Here is a 17,355-nt window from a genome sequence, read left to right on the forward strand (position 1 = left end):
TTTATGAATTTTATCAACTGTGAAAAATTTTATGGAAAACTTTTTCCAGTTCATATTTTTTTTGGGTTCCTGAGAAGATTTTCTTTCATTTTCATTAAAAAAAACTTTCATTTTCATTAAAAAAAAACATAACTCAGAAACGAATAAAAGTGCATTCCAAGAATTTCAGCGAATAAATCTTATGAAACAACCTTCTCAAAGTTTTAATTGAATTCGGTCCATTATGCCATGGCGCATGAGCCTAAAATAAATGATTAAGTAAAAAATCTTCTCAAAAAACTTTTTTCAAGGATTTTTTCAAGGAATTCCAACATAAATTACTGCAGCAAATCCTCCACGAACTTCTTCAGGAATTCTTCGTAGAATTTTTCCAGGGATTTTTCTGGAAAGTTTTTAAAAATTCCTCCACAAATTCTTCCATGAACACCCCTAGGCTCCTTCAGGAAACCTTTAGTAATTTAAAAAAAAAAAAACTTCTGAGATAGCTCTAAGAATTTGTCCGAGAATTCCTTCAGGGATTTCCTCAGAAATACCTCCGAAAACTGTTGAGGAATTACGCCAAAAATTCCTCCCGAAATTCCTCAAGGAACTCCTTCGGAAATTACTCCACGAATCCCTCCAGGAACTCTTTCAAGGATTTCATTTCTTAACAAAATCCTCTTGGAACTCCACCAGGAAGTCCTCCAAGAATTCATCCAGGAATTCCTCCAAGATATCTGCCTAGAATTATTTCAAGAATCCCTCCAGGAATTCCTTTAAAAAATCCTGCAGGGCCTTCCCCAAGAATTTCACCAGGGGTTTTTTTAAGACTACTGCCAAGAATCCCTTCAGGTATTTCGCAAGGAATATATCCAAGATTTTTTTCAACCTCAGAGATTCCTCCGAGAATTCTTTCAGGTAATTCTCCAGGAACTGCTCCGAGACTTCTTCCCAGAATTCCTCCTAGAATCCCATCAGAAATTTCTTCAAGAATTTCTCCAAAAATTCCTCCAACAAATTTCTCCAGGTATTCCTCCAAAACTTCTGCTAAGAATTACTCCAAGAATCCGTCCAGGATACATTTCAGAAATTCGTCCAGCAAGTACTCCAGTAATCCCTTCAGGAAGTCCTCCAGGAATTACTCTACGAATTCCTCCTAGAATTACTACAGGAATTCCTGTAGGAATTAATCCAGGGAATACTCCAGGAATTCCTACAAGAAATATTCCGGAAATTCCTCCAGAAAACACTCCATAGTTTTATCCAGGAATTCCTCCAGAATTTCCTCCAAGATTCATTCCAGGAAGTACTTCAGGAATTCCTACAAGGAATATTCCAAGAATTTCTCCTGAATCACTCCAGGAAATAAAAATTACAAAAAAAATAACTTCGAAAATTCCTCCAGCAGTTCCTTTAGGTCTTCTTCAAGTGAATCCTTCAGGAATTCCTCTAAGAATTCCTCCATAATGTTCTTTTAAAAATCTTTCACATTACATGAATTCTTCCAGAAAGTACTCCAGCAATTCCTGCAGAATTTTATATAGAAATTTCTTCGAGAAATTCTTGGACAAATTCCTGGTAGAATTCTTGGAGGAATTCCAGAAAGAATTATTCAAGGAATTCCTGAAGAAATTCCTAGAGAAAATCTTGGTGGAATTCTTGAAAGAAGTCTTGAAGGTCTTGAAGGTATTCCTGAAGTAATTCATGGAAGGGAATTCTGGCAGGAATTCTGGATTGTTGGAGAAATTCCTGGAGGAGTTCTTGGATGATTTCCTGATGAAATCCCTGGGGAATTTCCTGTAGGCATTTCTGGAGGAATTTCACAAGGATTTCCTGGAAGTATTCCTGAAGGTATTTATTGAAAATTCCTAGAGATATTCCTAGAGTAATTTATCCCAGCCCAAATATCTGGAGGGATTCTTGGAGGAATTTTTGACAGAAGCATTCGAGCAGGTTTTGGAAAAAATCTTAACAGAGTTACTGTCGGAATTCCAGAGAGAATTTCTGGAGGAATTCCTGGATTCTTGGAGAAATTCTTAGCAGAAGTTTTTTTAGGAATAACTGAAGAAATTCTTGGAAAAAATCCTGGAGGATTTTTTGGAGAAATTTCTGGAGAAGTCTTGGAGCAGTTCCTCGGAGGCATGCCTGAAGTTGTCCCAGGAGTATTTACTTGAGGAATATCTGAAGGTTTCCCGAAGAATCTTGGAGGTATTCATAAAGAAATTAGTGGTAGATTTTCTGGATGAATTCTTGAAGGAATTTCTTGAAAAAATCCTTGGAGGTATTTGTGGAGAAATACCTGAAAGGATTCTTGGAAGAATTCTTGGGAAAGGCCCTGTAGAGTTTTTTTGAGGAATTTCTGGAACAATTGTTAGAAGAATTCTAAGAAGATGTCTTGGAGGAATTCCTGGATAAATTCTTGTAGAAATTTCTTGAGGAATTATTAGTGGAATTCCAGGAGGAATTCTCGGGTGGAATTCCTGAAGATATTATAAGAGGAATTTCTGAATAACTTCCTGGTGGAATTCCAGGAAGAATTTATCAAGGAATTCCTGACAGAGTTCCTGGAGTAATTCCTAAAGAAGTTCATTGAGTAATTTTGGGAGGAATTTTGCCGTAATTCCTTAAGAACTTCTGGAGGAATTTCTGAGGATATCTCTGAAGGAATTCTCGTACGAATTCTTAGAGTAATCTCAGGAGTACACCCGATTCTTTTTTTGCACGGGTCTTGTTTTTGCTATAACTCAGTCAATTTTCAACCGATTCCCATGAAATTTTGTACACGGATAGTACTAATCGTGCCTACATGTGTACAAAATTTCATGAAAATTGGTTGAAAATTTACTGACTTATAGCAAAAACCAGCCCGCGCAAAAAAACAGATTCGGGTGTATTTTCTTGTGGAATTACTAAAGGTTTCCTGAAGGATCCTGGAGGTATTCATGAAGGTATTTCTAGAGAAACTCTTGAAATTTTCTAAAAAATCCATGGAGGAATTCCTGAAGTAGTTTCTGTTGGAATTCCTTGAAAAATTTCTTCACGAATTCCTGGTGGAATTTCTGGAGAAATGCCTAAAAGTAATCTCGAATGAATCTTTGGAGTAATTTTTAGAAGAATTTCTGGACGATTACCTGCAGATTACTGGAGAAATTCTTTGCGGAATTCCTGGAGAAACTCTTGGAGGAATGTTTGAAGAATTTGTTGGCCAAAGTATATGAGGAATACCTGGAGAAATTGTTGGAAGAATACCTAGAGGGATTCTTTGAGGAATTCTTGGCAGAATTTTAAGAGGGAAATTCGGGAAAATTCATGATGAAATTCCTGGTGAAATTCTTGATTACTTGAGGGAGTCTTGTAGGAATTTCTGGTAGCATACTTGGAGGAACTTCTGGAAGAATTTTTGAGGAATGTCTTGAAAAATTCCTGGAAGAATTCTTCCAGGAATACATGGAAGAATACCTGGGAAGATTATTAGAGGGATTCTTGGCGAAAGTCTTTAAAGATTTCCTGAAGGATTTTTTGGAGAAGCTACTCCGATAAAGTAAAGAGATTCAGTAGAGCTTGTGGAGCTTGAAGGTCTTAATTCCAGAATAATTTGGATGACCTAGATCACCAAGTGAATGTTGCTAAGATATAATAATTGCACTCCAAGGCTCTAAAAGTAGTGAAGATTATATTCGGCGAACATTCTTTACAATAAAAATATCATAAGATTTACAGATATTGCGACCCCTACTTCAAAATACATTGGGTCTATTTGAATACCAGTGGACACCCAAATAGCAACACATAGAGATACTCGCAATATTATGAGGTACAACAGACACAATCGTGAATGAATTCTGCCGATAGAGTGAACAGAAACAAGAGTAGAGCCTGTAGACCTCGAAGGTCCTAATTCCAAAATAGTTTGGAAAGCCTGGAATACCCCATCAATGTACCAAAAGCATTATAGTTGTGCACTGAGGCTCCATCAGCAGTATAGACTACATCCCACGAATATTTTTTACAATTAAAGCATGATACAGTATGTATACTACTGTCGTTCGGGGTGACATTGGGCCTAGAGGGTAACATTGGTCCATCAATACAACGAATTCAATATAAGTTAGAGAATCCGACAGTGGATGCAAAGTATCTTAGAATTATGTATTGTAGTAGTTAAGCACACAATATGTATTCCCGTCGAATTCTAAACGTGCGGAATAGTGGTCCAATGACACCCCGCACGACGGTACTTATAGAATTCTCGCAAGTAGCTTGATGAATTTGATTCAAGAGTTTCAGGAGTTCAGAATTGGTATAAAGGTTATTTTTAACCCTAAAAGGGATACCTTCATGGCCTCAGTTTCGTCACCTCGCTGAGTGTGTTCCATCAAAGACGAGCTCTGAAAGGCGCCTGGAGTCCAATGGACCCCAGGTATCCCTTTTAGGGTTAATTAAAAAAATCGTCTCAATTTTTTCTACGGGATGTCATTTGGAGACTTCTTTAGAAAATACATCCAGGAAATTCATGTTTTTTAAAATTTTCTACATGTTTTCCTTCTGAAAAAGAAATCTGTCTTGAATTCATTTACATTTTTTCGTGGGTTCCTGGGTTTCTTCCAAGAACTTTTAAATGTATTCTTTCTCAAGAGGTTGCTCCAGGAATACTTTTTGAATGAAATCCTATATAATTTTTTTCTCAAAGGATTTCAACAGTAATATCACAAAGAATACTACCAAAAACTCCTAAAAATAATAATTTAAGAGAATTAAATAATTCTCCATGAATTTGCACTCGAATTCCTTCAGGAGCTGCTACATCAATTTCTAAATGGATCCATACATGAGTTTTTCAGTAAGTTATCGCTACAGAAATTGTTCTATGGGTTACCATAGAAATTTATTCAGTACATCTCTCTCTCTCTCTCTCTTCTTGGCGTAACGTCCTCATTGGGACAAAGCCTGCTTCTCAGCTTAGTGTTCTATGAGCATTTCCACAGTTATTAACTGAGAGCTTCCTCTGCCAATGACCATTTTGCATGCGTATATCGTGTGGCAGGCACGAAGATACTCTATGCCCAAGGAAGTCAAGGAAATTTCCTTTACGAAAAGATCCTGGACCGACCGGGAATCGAACCCGTCACCCTCAGCATGGTCGTGCTGAATACCCGTGCGTTTACCGCCTCGGCTATATGGGCCCTTGTGCTGGATATTTTCCATAGATTTATTCAAATATTTCTACACGAATCTATTAAAGTACGTAGATGCTATCGACTGCTTCGAATTCACAGGGGATTTTTCGGCTTTCAGTCTGTTAAGCGATTGAAACGAAAATATCTTTCTTACGCCCGACGTTTCAATGGGCTAAGCGTCACTTGACACTGAAGAAGTCTGTAAGTCACAGACGAAATAGGCCTATCTGTCCGAAGATAAGCACAGTAGTAGAATTAAAAGGAATTTGCTCGTCCTTTCTAGTTTTTCTTTAAAAAAGTTATTCATTTTTTATTTTCTTTTGCAAAAGTGAAGTATTAGTGAAATGTTTTTAAATTAAACTAGAGTCTGAAGTAAAATAATTCACCATCAAATCGGAATTTATTTCCGAATTGTACGACTCCTTACGCATTTTCTAATGATTATAGAACAAATTAACGTATTTTACAGATCATTGTGTTGAAGCATAATGCGGCATTTTACGTGCAGACAGAGTGGACCATGTGTCTCTTAGAAAAACAAGTTGAAATTACCTATTATTCATAATCTTATCCATATCGAAATATGTTTATTTATAATCTGTTGGGCATCCTATTGGAATGTACCATTACCAGTTTGAAGAAGAAGTTTATTTTACCAGTTATTTAAGAATTGTACTTAGCTCACTCTGACTGAACGAATATTTGAAAAACACCAGTCATCTGAATAAATTATTATGAACTGTGTAACTACAATATTCTATCAAACTTATTGAACTATGGAAATACGTTCAAAATTTGCTAGCCGGCACACGCTCTAGTCAAAAGTTTTTAAATAGATAATTTGATGACAATCATGACTGAACATAAAAATTGAAAAATGTTATCTTCAGCCAAGTCTTCAGCATAATATCCAAAAAAATATCAAATTTCAAACTTTCGGTTCACATACACTCCTGTTGATTGTCGTCCTTCCTCTGCACTAATTTTTCATCAAATATGTAAAAACTTGAGTTTGTATTGTAGTTGGTTGTAGGTTTGCCAAAAAATTTCAATCAATTACTTAACACTTGCTCGGAAAGTTTACTTTTTTTTCGATCAGTACAGAGTGATGTTTTGATGAATAGCTTTTATGATTTATGGGAAGAATTCAAAAAAGTTAGTTGAAACACTCAAAATATTCGGAGTTGTAAACTTTAAAGTCGTTTTTCTCAAAATAAGAAAAAAGACACATGGTCCTCTCTGACCATTTATAAGGCATTGGGGTCTACACGTTTGCGTTGCGTTGTGGGAGTCCATGCAGGAACCCTTTAGAAATATTCAAAAAATATTGTTATTTAACGTTGGAAAACATTTTTTAAAGTTATACTCTATCTTTTACTTTTTACGATGCTTTCGTGATTTCCCAAAACGTCATAGAATTTTTTTTTAATTTTTTTTTTATAATTACTATAGTTATGGTTGTATCAATCCAATTTAGACCCGCATAATCAAAACGATCAACGATCAATTCTGACTATACATGTCAATGGTTGCTCCTCTGTGATTGATCTGAACTGGTACCAGTTGCACTGAGATCCAACTGAATAAGGGGCTGGGACATTCCACTTATTCTCAAAGTGCAATTTTTAGCAGCTCATGCATATTTGATCAATAACGGCGCCGGCCAAGTCCTTATAGTCAGCTGGGAAGGGAAAGGAATGTTAGAGTGTACTGGTTGTTGCTACTAGAGACCGAGAGCACTCTGCGTCCCCACAACCTGCACGGACTGGGGTATTTTGTTAGACGGAAAGGATGGGAGATCTGGGAGTCACCGTTGGGTCGGTGATGCGATCCATGGATAGGTTTATTTATAGTGTTCGTGATAGATTGTGTGGTGAATAAGTTGAATAAGGTCAAGCGGCACAGCACGCTTTGGTTGCATAACTTATAGGCGTTATACATATATACACTGTGATGTGAGTGGAAGTTGGAAGGGAGGGAAACGACTTTTTTCAATTCGTTTCTGGTTCTAGCGATGGCTATGAACATATGAATATACATGAGTTGTATATGTAGAGAAGAGAGAGCTAGAGAAAGTGGATAGAAAGATACAAAGTAGGATGAAAAGGACGGGCCAGGGATTGAACCCATGACCTTCTGCATACGAATCAGAAGCGGTAGCCACTAGACCACCAAGCCCGTCTCAATCCAATTTAGACCCGCATAATCCATAAAAATTCCATTATTTGTTTTTCACGAATTTAATCTTAAACTTGTCATGGAACAGCTTATCTCCTTAGATTTAAAAAATGTAAAAAAAATAATAAAACATCCCAAGTAACATTTTTAGTTAAATAGACTAGAAGATGTTCTTCAAACCACAACAAAACCAAAATAAAAGGTTTTAGGATTTATGATGGTTCTCAAAACCTTTTCAAAACAAAATGGTCACCTAAATATTACTTGGAATAATATAAATTAATAAAAAATAAAATAAAAAAATGCATTTTTCAGAAAACATTAAGTTTTTGAAAATTAACAGGGTAAATTATGGCGGCTGGACCAAATCAGATGTCAACATGCTTCATACCGTAAGTCTACAGTTGAAGAATTTTCCGCTTAATCTATAAGTTTGTTTAGAATGTTTTTTTTCGAATTTCGCTAAAAATCTTTATTATTTCTTCCTGAAGATCCATTAGGAATTCCCCCGGTTGTCATTTCGGATATTCCCCCAGAAATTCACGAATTTTACTAGGTGTTTCTAAACAATTTTCTGCAGTATCGTCTTCCAAGCTGAGCTCTAGGAACCTCCCCGAGCAGAGGAGAATATCAAATTCATAACAACAGAATCACATAGTCTGTTTTTATATCATAATTTGTTATTATTAACTTATCAAAGTAGTAACATAACATGTTTTGTTGGGCAATCTTGTTTTGTGATGATCAAGTTATTGAGATTCATCCACTCAATAACATTTCAATAATATACTTTGTTGTAGACTAAGTCTTGATATTTTCTTATTATTGAACATGTACAAATATGTGACGAGCTATAACACAACAATAACAAGTTTTCAAATTCACTGCAAGATTTATTGTTATTAACCCTCGAGCGATCGCGCTGTTGTATTTTCTACAACACGTTGAAAAAATCTCGCTTTTTGTACTCAGCATTAGCGTGGTGCTGACGCAGGTAGTCAACCGCGCGAGTTACGAAAGGATAAGTTGTAATTAAATCCAACAAAACATGTTGTTGAGTTAATCTTCCAGGAACATTTTTTTAATGATTTTTGTTATTTTGCCGCTTATGACAGACAAGTTTATTACATAATAAGATATGATAATAACATAAATACATAATAAGATATGATAATAACATAAAATACTGATTCTATTATACAGTTATTATGTCAAAATAACATATCCTATTATGCTGTTGATATTTTCCTGTGCTCGGGCCACCAGTCTGTTGTTACCTCGCTATTAATCTTGGTTGCTCTAATAACTGTTCCGGATTTTTTGGGAACATTTCCAGGAATTCTTCTAGGAATTACAAAACTAGTTTTTTTTTAATCTGGAAACTGTTCAAGAAATAATTCTATGAATCTCTTCAAAAATAATTCTAGGATTGTCTGCAACATTCTATCCAGAATTCAACTTCAGCAATAACAACAGAGTTTTTTTCAAAAATCAAATATTTTTTCCACTAATTCTTCTGGGTATTTGTTGCAGTGCCAGCACTGGTTCTTAGAGCAGATCAAAAACTGTTTGTTTTTTTATAATAATCAGCTTAAACTAGAAATGTTTTATTAAGAATTATTCACAGTTTGGTAATTACGTTACAACTCACAATCTTCAGTGATTCATCTACACTCGATACTTTCTAGAATTCAAGAATTTAAAGAACCTATGTTTTGTTTCTAGCACTATTTCTTTGTACTCCACAGTACTATTTGCTATCTTCTGATTATCCTTTCTTTTCAATAGACCTATTCTCCTTAATCAGTGTGTGTAGAGTAGCCAGCTACATTTGCGTCCTAACAGTATTTATGAAGAGATTTCTCCAGGAATACGTTTATACCTAAATCTTCTTCAATAATGCGCGAATGCTTCTGAAAATTCTTGCAGCTAATTTACTTGAGCATTATCTACGAACTCCTTCAAGAATTCCCACAAATTCTCCTCGGCTTCGTGCAGGAATTACTAGGGATCCACCCAAGAGAATTTTCAGGATTGTTCTTCAAATATCCATCGAGATTTTTTTTTTATAAAACTCCATTCAAAACTTTTACCGAAAATTCGTTTAAGATTTCTTTCGGAAATTCAGGAGTTGGTCCAGTTCTCAAAGTTTCTATTCATAACAGTCAAGGTGATCAAAATGGTTAGTTTTGTTCCGCCCGACGTTTCGGCATTTTGTATTTGGCCTTTTTCAAAGTTCCACCCTTGAAAAAGGCCAAATGTAAAGTGATGAAACGTCGGGCACAATAAAACTAATCAATCATGTTGATCCCTTAGACCACGAAAGCTAGTAAGAGAACATATATCCAGTCAAGTCATTACGTGACCTATCAATTGCTTTTGAATGGATTCAGAAATTCACATGGTAATTTTTCTGGATTTTGTCCAGTTCTCTCTGGATTTATCCAAATCATTTCTACGGAAGTTTCTCCAGGGACCAATACATTATTTCAGCAATTCTCCCAAATACTCTTTTAACTTTTTTCAGGAACGGTTCCAGTAATTTATCTAAGAAATTATTGATTTCTCTCAGAGATAGTTTCCGGAAATATCTCCACAGCTCACTAAATTCCCTGAATGCGTGAAGTCAAAATGCTACTAAGTGTAACTACAATCAATGAATAGCATTCTTAGCTTTGTGTATTATTTAGTGACTTCCGTTATTATATTGCAAAGGTAGCTATTGTGACAGCCATTCACTCTCATATAAATTCATAATCAGCACACAGGTCTATGGTCTAGGAAACCTTACAGCAATTCAATGGCCACAAATCCTTACCGATCTCAGTGTGAGCGGCATCCCTTCGCGCGTTGTTGGTCCAATTCCGTCCAGTTTGTTGGGCGACAGCTGTGACATCGCCGCCCACCGGGCACTGTCCACCGCCGTCGAAGATTCCGGCTCGCTGAGATACTCGATCTTGATCGGGGTACCTGTTTATAGGGAAAGAAAAAGCCAAAACGAAAAAAAAAAAGAAAACACGCAAACGTGTGGAAATCGTGCATAGTATTGTGATTGTGAGCTACAAAACCCCGGTCGAAAAATGGTTATTTTCCGACACGGATGTCGATTTAAGTACTTATTTCGGATGTTCTTCCTCCCAGCCGGGTTCCGCTGCTGGTCCGCTGATACTGATGTTGCTGCTGCTGCTGTTGGTGTTGGTGGTGATGCTGCTGAGTGACTGTAGTACGACTGGATGAAGTTTGGTAGACATTGGACTGCTGCTGCTGCTGTTGGCTGGCACCTCCCGACTCGAACGCATTCACCTGCTGGCTAACTTTGCCATCTATGACGGGTTCGGGAAATGGAAAATTAATCACCTTTTAAGTTCGACGACGGGAAAGAAAAAGAAACTTGAAGCGGGATGATCCGAGAATTTGATAGAGTTCACACGTTTTTCTCACTTTTCTCTCGTTTTGCGCGGAAGTGGGATGATTGGCGAAGGCAGCCTCTAAAGCTCGGGATGCCAGAGGAAGAACTGGACCATAAATTTCACTTGCTTTCGAAGTTATGCTTCCAGTTTTCTAACTATGCTGGTCGGTCATAGAGAAGTTCCTTCTGGTAAGAAGGGGGTGGACCAGAAATTACTGCAATGCGGAAACCCAACAGGAAACTTGTAACCGAGTAAGTTTTAGAGAGAGCCAGACAAGGTGGATGGAAATTCCTGTGCTGAACCCGAGATATGGCGCAAATCGAATTTTTGTGGAAATTCACAACTTTCGGAAGCTGCGGGTAGTGGCAGGAGGTCGGCTGGAATTTATCCGACCTGGTTTTCGGGTTCTTTCGACAAGACGGACGTAAAATTTCATCGAACACCCCGGATGAATAATGTCTTTGTAAGTGTAAGGAAACTTTTCCTCCTTGGCTGGCGTTTTCTTCCGCTGTAAATGGGTGGAAAGTTTCAGTCTTCTTTCATCGACAAGTGACGGAAAAGTTTGTTGGTTGCATAGTTGTTATGCTGAAGTTTCTTTTCTTCTTAGATATTCTACATCGATCTTTAATAAGTATTTAAATTCTTCAAACTTTGCAGGTACCTACAAAAAATTAAATAACATCACGAATCGCATCCAATATGATGAGGGTCAAGAAGCTTATATCCAGTTTTTTTTCACAACCCAATTTTGGAAATGTACACATGGTGCAATCTTATTTTTTCTATGGAGCAAAAATGATATATCTATGGAGCATCTATGCATAAACTATGGGTACATTCTTGGTTGTTTATTGAACATTCCTATGAGTTTATGGAGCACCATGTCATTATTTATTGGTTCAATCTGTCAACTTCAGTCAGAAAATTTGTTGGTTTACCGGTACAATTTCAGCTGTTTAATGGTACATTCCTGTCTATCTATGGAGAATTATATTTGTTTTATTGGTACATGGTTTCTTTTTCTATGGAGCACTTTTGTAATTTCTATGGTGCCTTGTAGTATTATTATAGTAGCAAAAACCTTTTGCCCTCCGGAACCATGTGGACCAGGTCCTAAACTAGAACAGTTTTTCGGGAAGTTGTGAAATTTTGATTCAAATCCGTCGAAAAACAAAAAAAGTTAAGACCAATATTATGCTTTTCCGAAGGTGAAAAATTTATGTTGGCGGAATGAAAGATAATCTCTCCAGAGATTCATCCATAGACTTTTTTCAAAAAATACTCTTGAAGAACTCCTGCTGGAGTTACTCTAAATCTGCTAGTGAGATTCCTCTAGACATTTCTGGTGGAAATTTTCCAAGATATTTTCAGAGTTTCCTTCAGGTAATGCCCAAGGAATTTCTGAAGGATTCTTAAGATCAATGTTCGGAGATATTCCTGCTGAAAATGTTTGAAAAATCTCATCGAAAATTCATGGAGAAATTATAGTATGAATCCTTGAAGAAATCTTAAAAACTCCAGGAGATTCTAGAGAAATCTTTGGAGAAATCCTTTTATAATTCCTCCAGGAATGCCTGATGGGATAACTCTAGAAATTCCTGCTGGATATTTTCCAATGATTCCTTCAGAAATGACTCGTATGAGTCCCTTAGGGATTTCTCCAAGAAATTTCTTAGAAGTTCGTCGTGGGATACCTCCAGAAATTCATGCTGAGAATTCTCAAGCATTTCCAGATGGTATATTTTGCAGTTATTTTCCCTGGGGGGTTTCAGGAATTCCTTAATGATTTCCAGCATGCACTGCTTATGGAATCCCAGAAAGTCTTCATGGAAGACAAAATCCACCAGAAATTTCCGAAGGATTCCAGGATTTTCAGTAAGCATTGTAAGGGAAATTCCTGGAAAATCCTCAAAGGAATTCTGGAAAAAGAAGACTCATGGAAAAAATCCCTGGATGATTTTTTAGAGGAATACATGGGTAAATTATAAAACGCATTGCTGAAAGCATCTGATCAAGAATACTTAGGGGAATCCCAAGTTGCAAGAATTTCAAGAGGTTATTCCAGGGAATTTCCTAATGCAATCTGTGGGGAAATCTATGAGAATTTGGTGGAGGAACCCCAGCAGGCATGAAGGTATTCCAAGAGGAGTTCCTCAAAGAATAATTTAAAAAATTCGTGAGGAAATCACAGAAGGAACTGCTGCAAGAATTCCATCGGACGTTCCTAGAGGAATTCTGAGAGGAACTCATAGAGGAATCCATGGAGGAATCCCTTGAGGTGTCACAAGGATCCACAAGGAACAGCACATGTTCTCGAGAAGGATCCTAGAAGGCATTCCCGAAAGAGTTTCGAAATATCCGTGAAAAAGCTTGGAGCAACTGCTGGGTGAATCACAGCTGCAAATCCTGGAGAAATTGCGGTTACGAAATAAGCTTTACTAGCAAACCGGACACAGATACCGAGTTTAAACCATAACTGGAAGAATATCATTTGCACTTTTACATTACATTATGCATCCATGATCATATTGTTGGACACTAGCATGGCTGCCTGATATTTTTCACTTTATCTAAGCGAGCATTTCAAGGGCTTTCAGTGATGTTCCAGGGATATGCAAGGGTGTTCCAAAGGGCTTCAGGAATGTTACCAGGGGTTTTTTCAATGGGGTTTGAGTGCGTTCTTGGGGTGTACCAGAGATATTCAGACGGTTGATGGGGTCTCAGGGGATTTTGGGGCGTTCCAGGCGGTATCAGCAGTGTTTCAAGGGTTTTCAGGGGCATTCCAGAGAGTTAAGGAGGTTCCAGGAGTGTTCCAGGGGCTTTTAAAGGCGTTTAAGGATGGTTCCAGGGGTTTCAGGAGCGATCTAGGAGTTTCTGAGGGGCTCCAAGGCCTTTAAGGAAGTCCCAGGGAAGTTCCAAGGAGTTTCGCGGTAAGGTGGTTTCATGGGCGTCCCAGAGGATGAATCCCTGATCACCTGAAACCTTGAAACAGCTTGAAACCCTTCTGAAAATTCTCTGAAACTTTCTTGAAATCTCCCTGAATCCCTTGGAACACTGTATCAAAAGTTCATCCTATTTATGTGAACAGTAATCAACAAATAAATGCTTCTAGACATGCTTAAAACAATTTCAGTCAACCAAAGCTCTCTTCAAATGAGAAGCGATTCCTTGTCATTTGAATGAATTGTCACTCACTTTGTCACTAGTTGGGCACAAAACCCGAAAAATCAGGGAAAACCCCACAAGACAGCAAAACTATCGGATGCCGGGTCAAAGTGGGGTCAAATTTTATCAAATGTTGTACTATTGTTGGACCCCCACCGGGTAACTGTTGGGTATATGTTAGGTTTGCTTTGCCAGTTGAAAATCTGAAACCAGAATTTTTTGTTCGAAATTGAAAAAGTTAAACTCAATCCTCCAAAACTGAACGGCACTAACTTTTCTCATCATCAACCTGCCAAGGCATCTTGTGGCAGTCTAGTCATGTGGCTAAAACACAAGAAACTATGTATTCCTTTTTAGCTCCAGGAAAGAAACCAAGCAACTGGACAAAATTCGACATTGTGATAAGCTTCCCATTTCCGCACACATTTGGCACATACCTCAGCCTCGCACACACGTCTTCTCGAGAAGTTTGAAGCTCTCGGATACGTGACTATTTCAAGAAGCGCCAGCTTCTTTCCTTAACCAAACTACATTCGAACTAGCAGTTTAGTTAGAAGGACGACCATCGTATCGGCGGCAGTGCGGGATAAGGTAGAACTTTTTCTTAGCCTTTCTCAGGATTGGCTTCCAGTTTTCCACGTGCAAAGAAACGGAACCGGATGGATGGGCGGACGTCGGACGCGGAGGGGCGAAAAAGCGGAAAACGTTACTAAGTGTGAGTGTGTTTGCTTTTCCGGTGAACGACGAAAGGAGCTGCTCCGGAAAAGTAGGACGGAAACTAAACATTCTTAAAATAATTTGTTTGAGAGGTGGTTTGCCCCGTCCGTCCGTCCGTTCTTGACATCCTGCTCCGGAATGATGCGAATTGTTTCCTTTGTGCGGGGATTCGTGGGGGCAGGGGGGACTGCCCTGTCCGGGGGTGGAGGGTTTTGATGGGAAACTCAAACACTTGTGTCGGGAAACCCAGGGAGATAAGGTTTGCACACCTTTTCTTCGTTTGTTTCTTGGGCAAGCGAAAAGTTTTTGTGTGCCGACAGGCAGAGGAAAAACTAGCGGGAAATCTTATCTTTTTGGATGTTGAAATGATGTGAAAATTATCCAGCTTCAGAACATTTTTAGAGAAGAATTTTTGTTCGCAATTTACATTGGAATCTGATAACAATTTACCACATTAGTTCGACAACTCTATGTAAATTTCTTAAAATCTTACTGAATTGAAATTATACTGAATTGAGTGAAATGAGCCTAGTTTATATCGGGATTCACGCTTTTCTTCCCTTCGTCAAATTTTACGTGAACTGTGTAACCACATAGAAACAGACGTAACACTTGGAACCAATTATATTAAAATTCACCGTTACGAAATCGTAACCGCCCAATGCTTATCATGCCGTGTTTGGACAAGTACCACTAGATGGCGTTAGTGAGCAAACGTCAAACAGGAGGAAAAACGATGCCAGCGCCGTGACTGGTCAATTGACCAACTACCGAATATTTGAATCAACCGTTAAAAAGGTAATCGATGAGATGCGAAAAGAGTGTGACGTCTGTTTATCTGTGGTGTAACCAAGAGTAATAAAAAATAGCCTGAAGTGTACAGGAAAAACTTCAGTGATCAGTGATTGTGAATAAAGTTATATCCTAACATGCAATTTTGGTACACTGATATATGCTGCCCTTTACTGGTATTTACCAGATTTGCTGATATGTCATAAACATACAGAAAAAAAATATTGTTAAAAGTTAGAAGGCACAGAATTTTGATAATTGACAAATTGAGAGATGAATTTTTGAAAAAAAATGCGTTCTGGTGGCATTCGAACCCACGACTCCATATTCGCTAGACCGGCGCTTCAACCAACTAAGCCACAGAACAGGTAATGATTCTGCGGAATAGAAAGCCAATTTTCGGGTTCATTCCTTTTTTACAAACCATCTCTCTTTCGGCTTAGATGCCAAGCCACAACAAATCCGCGTTTGTGCCCAAAAAGAACTACAAGTGAGAGACATATTTTTTCCTACACCCAACCATAAAAATAATTAAGAAAATATATGGAGTGATTTTTTTTACAAATTTACAGTTTTTCATCAAAAAAGATCAATTGTTCCAATTGAGGGGAGCGGACCTGGTGTGATGGTTAGCACACTTTACTATCACGCCGAGGACCTGGATTTGAATCCCACTCCCAACAAACTCTCAAAATGTGGGTTCCTTCTTCGGAAGTGAAGTAAAGCGTGGGTCAGACGATGAACTAACCTAGGGCTAAAAATCTCGTTAATACAGACAAAAAAAAATCAATTGTTCCACAGATATGTGAATTTTCAGACCGTCTTAAATAACATTTACCAGGGCGCAAATTTTTCTAATTTTTTATTTATTTATTTTTTTAATTTTCTATCATGTACTTTAGTAAAGTTGGGAAAAAACCTAGTTTTTTCATTGGTTTCCTAGTTTTTATGGTTTAAAAATCTCAGAAATTGTTTCTTTTTGATTGTTAAAAAAATAATCGTAATAAATAAATGAATAAATAAATAAAAAAAGTCGACAAAAACCGTTAGAAGCATTTAACAATCCTGGGTTATGTGGCCAATTTTGAGGCTGGAAGCCAGCTTTCTACCTAACATTAATAAAAAAAATCAGAGAATAAGGTTTTTGGAAAATTGATGTTGTATGACATTTATCATAGATCCACGATGAATGTTACTCTCAGTGATTTTTTTTTTCAAAAGTCCTTCAAATATTTTCAAATATCTTTGAAGACATTATTTGAAGTTAACAAACCATTTTCGCACTTTAGTTTTTTGAAGAAAAAAATACGTTTTTTTCATACGCCCCTTTCAAAAGTTAGGTGAAGAATATTTCAAGATACAATACACATTCTCAGATAGAAGTTCATACATGAGCTAAATTCCATTTGAATTGAAAAAGGTCGCGTCTACACGAGTCGTGCGTTGAACTAGGAACATTTTTGTCTACAAAAACATGCTGAAAGGTTTAAAATGGGTAAACAGTTAAAAGGTTATCGGACCCTAAGGTTTAATTTTTTTAATTAAAACAAGAAAAACTAAAAATTTAAATAAACTTATGTTTTACGTGATGTTAGAAAATAAAAATGATGCTCAACAAGTTATTTTCCAATGTGTTTCATGTACGTTACACGGATGTTCCAAGGGATTTTAGGGACGTTCTAAAGGTTTACTAGTGAAACCAGGGGCAATCAGAGATTTTCAACGGGTTTCAGAGCAATGGCTCATTGGGCCTCAGAAAGTTTCAGGAGGTTTCAGTGGTATTTCAGTGGCATTCCAGGGGCATCAGGGATGTTCTAACAAGTTTCAGAAACGATCCAGAACAGGGGTTCACAAACTTTTTCAGCTTGCGACCCACTTTTAATTTTTATAAAATTTGGCGATTCATCAGTACTTTTTTTCTAAAAAAACATCATTTT

At 37.4% G+C, this 17,355-nt stretch overlaps 1 protein-coding gene across 3 annotated transcripts in view; it reads right to left on the minus strand.

Moving 5' to 3' along the window:
- The window catches only part of LOC109398403 (uncharacterized), a 698,553-nt gene that overhangs the window by 460,599 nt on the left and 220,599 nt on the right, over positions 1-17,355 (minus strand). For 2 of the 3 annotated variants that reach the window (XM_062853887.1, XM_062853888.1), the window contains exons 5-6: positions 10,451-10,657; positions 10,153-10,304 (exon numbers count right to left, since the gene is read on the minus strand). The exons of the other annotated variant lie outside the window; for it this stretch is intronic. In XM_062853887.1, coding sequence (XP_062709871.1) covers positions 10,153-10,304; positions 10,451-10,657 — 359 coding nt within the window. The remainder of the gene's footprint in view (positions 1-10,152; positions 10,305-10,450; positions 10,658-17,355) is intronic. 3 annotated transcript variants of the gene reach the window in all.

The sequence above is a fragment of the Aedes albopictus genome, chromosome 2, assembly GCF_035046485.1.
Source record: "Aedes albopictus strain Foshan chromosome 2, AalbF5, whole genome shotgun sequence".
In the NCBI taxonomy this organism is placed as follows: domain Eukaryota; kingdom Metazoa; phylum Arthropoda; class Insecta; order Diptera; family Culicidae; genus Aedes; species Aedes albopictus.